The 10,000-nt window shown below is 39.4% G+C and overlaps 1 protein-coding gene across 1 annotated transcript in view; it reads left to right on the plus strand.

The window, feature by feature from the left end:
* Positions 1 to 10,000, plus strand: part of tert (telomerase reverse transcriptase) — a gene marked incomplete at its 5' end in the record, with an annotated part of 31,149 nt that overhangs the window by 8,005 nt on the left and 13,144 nt on the right. The window contains 5 exons of the mRNA XM_079828605.1: positions 2,709 to 2,895; positions 5,251 to 5,404; positions 6,694 to 6,861; positions 7,471 to 7,632; positions 7,716 to 7,805. Coding sequence (XP_079684731.1) covers positions 2,709 to 2,895; positions 5,251 to 5,404; positions 6,694 to 6,861; positions 7,471 to 7,632; positions 7,716 to 7,805 — 761 coding nt within the window. The remainder of the gene's footprint in view (positions 1 to 2,708; positions 2,896 to 5,250; positions 5,405 to 6,693; positions 6,862 to 7,470; positions 7,633 to 7,715; positions 7,806 to 10,000) is intronic.

The following is a 10,000-nucleotide window of genomic DNA, read 5'->3' on the forward strand; positions in this document are numbered from 1 at the left end:
CTAAAGTGCAGCATGTTCTTCTTTAGGCTACAAAAAGAAGTGTTTCGGCTTTGTCACAAGTTAGTCTGTTTCTTCTCATCCGACCCAACACGTGAGAATCTGAGCTGAACAAACGTCTCACTATCTGCACTTGTGCAGGCGGAGAGGTGAGCTCGCGCAACTTCAGCTCGCGCAACTTCAGCTCGCGCAACTTCAGCTCGCGCAACTTCAGCTCGCGCAGGAAAGCGGCTCTTCATTCCCTTCAGCATCTCGTCTCTTCCCTCATTTCTCCAGGTTCCGTTTGTAACACACAAGTGACATGTTCGCGAATGATTGCAATATAGGCGTATGTGCACGCGGGCGCACTTCCGGATAAATCGGCAGAAAAATACAAAGAAACCGGCCGGTTGCCGATCGCGCGCTAGAAGCAAAAACCGTCCGGTTCCGGTTTTTTGGCCGGTCAACCGGTGCATCCCTAGCGCACACACACACACATTTCTTTAGTGACATTTTTGATCTCGTGTTTAAAAAACACAACGCCAGCGCCGGCTCCTGTAACCCGAACAAAGCTCGTTCATTCGTGTGTGTGTGTGTTCATCCGGGAGAAGTGCCCAAATAAGGAGTTCCGCCCTTTATGATGTCATACAGCAGGGTTTTTCCTGGGTCAAAAATGGTCTTCGGTGGTGGCTGACAGACATGGTCATCCATACACACACACACACACACACACACGCACGCACGCACAGTAAAAAAGTTCCCTACCCACGTGATCTGCAAGTGCAATACTGACAAAACATTTTAAATAAATTCAAAGAAAATTTGTAATTTTTGCTTATCTTATTTTGATACCTTGATGTTTGTTTTTGTTCCTCATTTTTACACTATTTACTGATAGTTGTTTTGGTATATAATCATATCAATATTAAAAAGTAGTATTAAAAAATGAACAAATAGCCTAATTTTCTGCTATATACAATTTCATAAAATTATCAGCTAGCTAACCACAACTTTGTTCTGGGTTCACTCCAGTCTAAACTAAATGATTTTAGGCTATTTATTTTAGGCTATTTATTTTACTACACATTGTCCAAATAAATAAGCTGAAAGACTGTGGATGATTAAAGCTAATTCTTACTATCCACTCTTGCTAAAGTGTGTAAGCACACTTGTGTTCTCATTTCAAGTGTTCTGAGTAAATGATTCAACTGATTCATGAGTTCAGTGTTGGACTGATCCGTTCTAACCAGTCGTTAAAATGATTCGGTTCAAAGGAGTCATAATGTGGCGAATCGGACATTGGCTGACGCGCTGTGTGTGAATCCCTTCTGTTAGAACATCGCGAAAGACTTGTCAACACACAGAAAACACTTCATAACCGGATAGGATTTGTTTCACGTTTATTGAAAGGTCAGAGAATCAGTCAATGTTTTTTGAGCGCATTTCACACCCAGCGGTAATTAAAGGAAAACATCGTCTGATAGCGCCACGTGCAACATGGATTCGGTCTTCCGACCTTTTGATTTTGATTAACCCAATATGTGAAATATTAGAAAGCTAAGAATGCTTATTTTGAAGACAGAGAGCGTGCGAGCGGGGGAGGAGCTCTCTGGTCGTTCTCTCTGACACTCAGTGAACGTAAGGGCAGCGGTTATCTATTCTACATCACTCCTAAATCACAATAACTCATCAAATAAGGCTTTGGCGGGACAACAATTTGTTTTGGCGGCCGCCAAAAAATTTTCAATGTAGGAAAAACCCTGTACAGGGCCATACTCTGAAGGAGTGTATTTGGCAAAGTCCATGTTTATCATGAGAATCAACTCTAATGGTGCGTTCACACCGGACGCGATTCGTGCGAGTGATTTACATGTTAAGTCAATGCAGAGACGCGAAATGGCATTCTGCAGCGCGATTCGCGCGATTGAGGCGGCCACGTTAACCAATCAGGAGCTTGCTCTAGTAGTGACAACAATGAGGAGAAAATCTGTATATTAATATCTGCTTCAGACAATATGATTATCACGGTGATAACATTAAATGACATGAAACACAACCCAGTCTCTTTTTGTTAAATGCAAGTTTATGTTTGATCAATAATACAAAAGTATAAGTAATGTATATCAAGCTATACATGAAATAAAGCAAACAATGCAGTCAAACATTCAAAGTCAGTGCTAGTCGGCTAACGTTACAACTGCAATATATAACGTTATATCTGGAGCCGCCACAGAGACATCAGAGCCAGCGGCAGAAGGACTGGCTGAGGAAAGGCTGATCTCGCTGGGTTAATGAGCTGAGCTGATCCACTGGAGCTCACAACTCCCACAACACCAGATCACATGTTCAAATAGGCACTCTTTATATAAATAAACCACAGATTTGAGCTTTAAACAACTACATTATCGACTGAAAAAGTCTTAAAACTACGTTTTGTCACACATTAACAGTAGATATTAACAAAAAAAAGACATGTAAACACAGCCCATGTCAGCCATTTCTCAACAAGACGAGCTGCTGGCAGAAGCCCCGCCCATGACGCGAATTGGCGTCTGTTGTGCAGTGAATGTCACGCGCGAGTAAACTCAAAATGTACACGCGTCCACCTTCACGCGAATCGCGTCCGGTGTGAACGCCACATAACAGTGTGAATGAGGCAGGAAATGGCATTAGACCCGCCCCCTTTGTCTGACTGTGTGATTGGCCACTGATATGGTCATGTGATGCTGCAGGTCACTGCCCCAGTGAGCACCGCTACAGAGAGTGGATCTTCGGGCAGTTCCTGGCCTGGACTCTGAGTGGTTTGGTGGTGGGCCTGGTCAGAGCCCGGTTCTACGTCACTGAGAGCACAGGCCAGAAACACACACTGCGCTTCTACAGGGCGGAAGTCTGGAACAAACTGCAGGACATGGCCTTCAGGTGCGCTAAACCACAGTCATGTGACCCGCACAACAGTCATGTGACCCGCACAACAGTCATGTGACCCGCACAACACCTGTCAAAAGAAATGAGGACACGTTTTTAGGATAAATAAGGATTTATTTCTACATTGTTTTCACAATGAAGCACATTTGTTCTCATTATTGTAAATACAATTTATTTTTACTTTAGCATCTATTTATTTATTTATTACAGTAGATGGATAAATGTTCTTTTAAACCTATATTTATTTTTACATGTTATTTGTTGATTATTTTATTGATCTTTTAATTGAAAATTTTGTAAATTTAAAATAAAGTTATATGTAAAACGTATATTTAAATATATTACAATTTTTGAAAAATTGTATATATACTTACAGTATATTAAATATTAAATATTTTTATTCAAATTAAATATGAATATATTAATAGAAAAGTTTTTTTTATAATGTAATTGTTATATATATTATTTTATGGTTTTAAAATATGCCTCTCCTGCTCATCAAGGCTGCATTTATTTGATCAAAAATACAGAAAAAAACTATAATATTGTGAAATATTACAATTTAAAATAATGTTTTTCTATTTTAATATACCTTAAAATGTAATTTTATTCCTGTGATCAAAGCTGAATTTATCATCATTATTCCAGTCTTCAGTGTCACATGACACATGATCCTTCACAAATCATTCAAATATATTGATTAATATAAAGTTTAAAGGACAGCATTTACTTAAAATATAGATATTTTCTAACAATATAAATCTTTAATATCACTTTTTATCAATTTAACACATACAAATATTAATTTTTTCCAAAAATGAAGAAAAAAATAAATGAACGAACGATAGTGTTACAAAATATTTCTATTTTAAATAAATGCTGTTCTTTTTTAACTGAAATAAGTAAATATTAAATATTAATCCTGAAAAAAAATTATTGTACTAACGCTAGTATTGTTTGTATTGAATCTAATTTATCCTTATTAAAAAATTTCTGCACCTGATTGTATAACTGTAATGAGAAATATGACATTTTTTATTTAATATTTAGTGTTATATTCTGAAAACTGATCTACACTCACCTAAAGGATTATTAGGAACACCTGAATCAATTTCTCATGAATGCAATTATCTAATCAACCAATCACATGGCAGTGTCTTCAATGCATTTAGGGGTGTGGTCCTGGTCAAGACAATCTCCTGAACTCCACACTGAATGTCGGAATGGGAAAGAAAGGAGATTTAAGACATTTTGAGCGTGGCATGGTTGTTGGTGCCAGACGGGCCGGTCTGAGTATTTCACAATCTGCTCAGTTACTGGGATTTTCACGCACAACCATTTCTAGGGTTTACAAAGAATGGTGTGAAAAGGGAAAAGCATCCAGTATGCGGCAGTCCTGTGGAGAAAATGCCTTGTTGATGCTAGAGGTCAGAGGTCATGGGCCGACTGATTCAAGCTGATAGAAGAGCAACTTTGACTGAAATAACCACTCGTTACAACCGAGGTCTGCAGCAAAGCATTTGTGAAGCCACAACACACAACCTTGAGGCGGATGGGCTACAACAGCAGAAGACCCCACCGGGTACCACTCATCTCCACTACAAATAGGAAAAAGAGGCGACAATTTGCACCAGCTCACCAAAATTGGACAGTTGAAGACTGGAAAAATGTTGCCTGGTCTGATGAATCTGGATTTCTGTTGAGACATTCAGATGGTAGAGTCAGAATTTGGCGTAAACAGAATGAGAACATGGATCCATCATGCCTTGTTACCACTGTGCAGGCTGGTGGTGGTGGTGTAATGGTGTGGGGGATGTTTTCTTGGCACACTTTAGGCCCCTTAGTGCCAATTGGGCATGGTTTAAATGCCACGGCCGACCTGAGCATTGTTTCTGCCCATGTCCATCCCTTTATGAGCACCATGTCCCCATCCTCTGATGGCTACTTCCAGCAGGATAATGCACCGTCACAAAGCTCCAATCATTTCACATTGGTTTCTTGAACATGACAATGAGTTCACTGGACTAAAATGGCCGCCACAGTCACCAGATCTCAACCCAGTAGAGCATCTTTGGGATGTGGTGGAACGGGAGCTTCGAGCCCTGGATGTGCATCCCACAAATCTCCATCAACTGCAAGATGCTCTCCTATCAATATGGGCCAACATTTCTAAAGAATGCTTTCAGCTCCTTGTTGAATCAATGCCACGTAGAATTAAGACAGTTCTGAAGGCGAAAGGGGGTCAAACACAGTATTAGTGTGTGTTCCTAATAATCCTTTAGGTGAGTGTGTGTTTCAATGACATGTTCAGTGGTGTGCTAGTGTTTGATGGTGGTTGTTTGTGGGCAGTGTTCATCTGTGTAAGGGCCAGTGGAGGGCGCTGTCTCCGTCTCAGGCCGCGAAGTTCCCGAAGACGGCGGTGACATCCCGAATCCGGTTCATCCCGAAGGTCAGCAGCATGAGGCCTATCACCCGACTCACAGGAAGCAGAGACTCGCTGCAGGTGAGGTCACATGACACTAGGATTGGGTACCGAACTCGGTACTGTTAAGGGCACTGACCGAATTACAGTAGTACCGATTCACATGAAATCAATCGGTACCAAATTTCGGTACCTGAGAACGCATATTGTGATATAGACGAGTGTGTGTGAATATGAACCGTAAAAAGATCATTTAAATACGAATCATGCGTGTCTCTGTGCGAATGAATGCCGTAGACGCGCGGTTTACAGTCTGTGGGTTTACCTCACACACACACACACACTCAGAATCGCGCGTTAGGGTCGCATGTTTCCATCTCTGCCTCTCATATGAGGACATGAACGCACGAACATCATCTCCAGAGCCACTGTGAGTCACTTTATGAGCATTTTACTGTTTCATTTGAGAAAAACTACCGTCATATCATAAACACACAGAAACTCAGAATCACGGCAACCCGTCAAAATAAAAGTTCGGCTAACTTTACAAATAAATTACTGTTGTACAGTAGAATTTAGATACGGCTCAATGTAATAATAATACTAACACTAATGTAATAATAATAAATTATCAACACTTTATTTTTTAATTTTTTTTATATATATATTAAAAATTTTCTTCATGTTTTAATTTTAACCATATAAAGCTCAGTGGTGCAGCACTTTGTTTGACTTTTAAAAAAAAAAATTAATTACAAGATAAATTTAATTAATGTCTTATGTCTTCATTTGATTACCAGAACATACATAACACATCATTTGTGGGAAATCTTTTCATAGAAATGAAATTAAAAAGAAAAAATAATAATATGGTTGTTTTTATGAATTAAATTAAGTACCTAGTAGCCTAATATTTACTAGTAAATATTACAGTAATCAAACAGCACAGACAATGGCAGACAGAGAGCAGCGGCTCTGGCATAATGTCAATAACACTTCTATAAATGACTTACAGGTTCTTTACAGTTATTTATGTAAACATCCCAAAAGTACCGAAAAAAGGTACCGTTTGGTACCGGTACCGATAACGGTTAAAATGTGAACGTGCCCAACCCTACATGACACACAGCAGGACGTTTAGCACAGTATGAGCGGTTCATGGACAGGTAATGTTCCTCAGTGATAGATCTGTGTGTGTGTGTGTGTGTGTGTGTGTGTGTGTGTGTGTGTGTGTGTGTGTGTGTGTGTGTGTGTGTGTGTGTGTGTGTGTGTGTGTGTGTGTGTGTGTGTGTGTGTGTGTGTGTGTGTGTGTGTGTGTGTGTGTGTGTGTGTGTGTGTGTGTGTGTGTGTGTGTGTGTGTGTGTGAGCAGCATTTCCAGAGTTGCGTGCGGGTGCTGCTGAACGTGCTGAGCGCGTGTGTGCGCGAGGCCCCGGGGTCCATGGGCTCCACCGTCTGGGGCTGGCAGGACATTCACCGAGTCCTGAAGGACTTCAGCCCACAGCAGAAGAGCTCACCGCGCCCGCTCTACTTCGTCAAGGTGAGAGACACTGCTGGAACACACACACACACACACACACACACACACACACACACACACACTGCCCCTGCCCCTAAACCTACCCATCACACACACACACACACACACACACACACTGCCCCTGCCCCTAAACCTACCCATCACACACACACACACACACACACACACACACACACACACACACACACACACACACACACACACACACACACTGCCCCTGCCCCTAAACCTACCCATCACACACACACACACACACACACACACACACACACACACACACACACACACACACACATGCATAGTTACTCACACATACACTCACACATATACAATATAATTATAGATAAATATAATTTGGTCGGATAAATTCTTTAACCAAGTTTAGTGTTTTGTTCTTCCGTCTTATTTAAAATCTTTTAATATATATTATAATTTATAATGATCATATATAATAAATATTTATATGCAAACATCTTTAAGTGTATGTGCGTAACACATGTAGTGATGAATATTGTTTTGATGTAGCGTTGATGAGAATCTCACTCATTTAGCCAGTTCAGTTTCCCATCATTCTCTGTGTGTGTGTGTGTGTGTGTGTGTGTGTGTCAGGTGGACGTGAGCGGGGCGTACGACAGTCTCCCTCACCAGAAGCTGGTGGAGGTTTTGGGCGAGGTGTTGAGTCCGTTTGCGGAGCGGAGCTTCTTCCTCCGCCAGTACGCCCGCGTGTGGAGCGACCCCATCCAGGGCCTCAGGAAACACTTCTGCACCAAGGTGTGTGTGTGTGTGTGTGTGTGACCACGCTCCGCGCTGGAGATGAGGGACGCACCTGTGCTGATGTGTGTGTGTGTGCTCAGGCTGAGATGTCGGAGCCGCTGAACATGAAGGGGTTTGTGGTGGAGGAGCAGGCGCGCGGGTCCCTGCGCGACGCTATCCTGGTGGAGCGGGTGAGACACACCTCGGGTCATTCAACTGCTCATCTTTATTTTCTATTGCCTTTTTATTTGTTAATCAAGATTAAATGTTTATTCAGTGAATGTTTACACCTTTGGGCTTTGGGTGCTCGAGCCCCTGCCCTTTTTCAAAATGAATCAAAAGTGCCCCTCTCAGACAAATATCAATGATAATATTGTGGTCAATAAAATTAAATAAATGTGATTATTATAACATGACAATGTATACAATAGTAACGAACGGCTCAAAAGTCGGACAATTTCTGTTGAGGCGTTGCTATGACGCGTTGCTATGGGTTGCGTGCGTTTTGATTGACAGCTGATTTTCCACTGTTCGGAAACGGCTCTAGAGCCAAATATGGCCCTTTCAGAGAGTGTGTGGCCTTACGGGAAAAAATAAACCAATATATATATTTTTTTTCATCCATAATTAGAGCTAATGTGTTGATTTAATTACAAGTCTATATATTATATATTTTAAAGTATTACACAATTCACCAATGCCCGTTTGTCATGTATATACACCAACCAATCGTGATCTGGCAAAGCAAGTTCAAATTCCATTGGGCGATGTGAAGCGGTAATTTTCTGTTCTTATTCATAAATCGGTTGAAAATTACATGGACAGACGAACTAACGTTTGTGGAACGATTTCCTGCGGTTTGTCTCTTTTATGAATTCCATCACTGACAAAATGGATGTTAACTGACAACAAACAAATCACTGCACAAAACCACAGCAGCAAAAGTCGCATTAATGGTAAGTAATGTTAAATTCACTTGTATTTATGTATATTGATACACCGTTTACTATTTCATGAAACTATCAAAGTTAACAAAACCCAAGTGCCACCAGCACCTACAGGCCTATTATGTGAAGTGTAGACTGGCAAAATTGTTACGTGAAAGGACATTATTATATTACCATTTTTTTAAATTATGCAGCATTATGAAAGAAGTCTCTTATGCTCATAAAGCCTGCATTTATTTGATAAAAAACAGCAATATTGTGAAATATTATTAAAATAATGTTTTTCTATTTTAAAATAATTTAAAATATAATTTATTCATGTGATTACAGCTGGATTTTCAGCATCATTACTCCACTCTTCAGTGTCACATGATCATTCAGAAATCATTCTAATATGAGGATTTAATGTCAATGATGAAAAGATTCTTTGATTAATAAAACGTTAAAAGAACATAATGTAATAATATTTCACAATATTTTTGATTAAATAAATGCAGGCTTGATGAGCATAAGCATGGGCCGCTCATGTTCACATCAGTGGCATAACTTTAACCTAGAAATTACGACCCCGGTGCACAAATAGGCTATCATAACTATCTAAAATAGGCCTGCTGTAATATATTGTATGTTATACTGACTGTAATTAAGACATTCTAGAAATGTATTCAAAAGAAAGACGCTTTCAGCCTTAGGCTACTCAAAGGCCGCAGAAACATGGCCAGTGGGTTCGTTACGCACGTCAATCCATTACCAGAGTTCTTATTTTGCTTCTTATTTATTAAATATACAGGCCATTAGTTTATAAAACCTTGATCAAAATTATAATACAATTTATAGAAAACGAAATTCACTTTAAAGAAATGATTTCTGCAAAACAACACTCAATAAAAAGCCTGTCTGACCCCACTCCATGTCTCCAGACATATTGCGCGTCTTATAGCTTATCTTACTCATGCTGCTCATCATCAACATATGACATTAAAACAATAATATAATAGGCTAATAGTTAAACATATAGCCTAACTATGAATCTTAATAGGCTAGGTTTTGCATGTATAGGCCTATAGCCTACTCCACTCCAAACGCTTCAAAAATGTATTTTATTTATTAATTTGTATATTTGTTATTGTGTGCATGTATTTATTTATTTTTATTCTTTTATGTATTTCAATTTATTTGATATATTTGTATTTATGTATACATATTTTTTGTTTAATGTATGTGTATTTAATTATGTGTGTGTGTGTGTGTCTGTATTTATTTAGTTTTTATATGTATTTATTTTTATTTACTTTCATTAGTTTTTTATTTATTTAAAAAAATTGTATATTAATATATAAATGTGTGTGTGTTTGTTTGTGTGCGTCTGTGTATGTGTGTGTGCGTCTGTGTGTTTGTGTCTGTGTTTGTGTGTGTGTGTGCGTGTGTGCGTCTGTGTA

This window comes from Gobio gobio (assembly GCF_949357685.1).
Source record: "Gobio gobio genome assembly, chromosome: 11".
NCBI lineage: Eukaryota > Metazoa > Chordata > Actinopteri > Cypriniformes > Gobionidae > Gobio > Gobio gobio.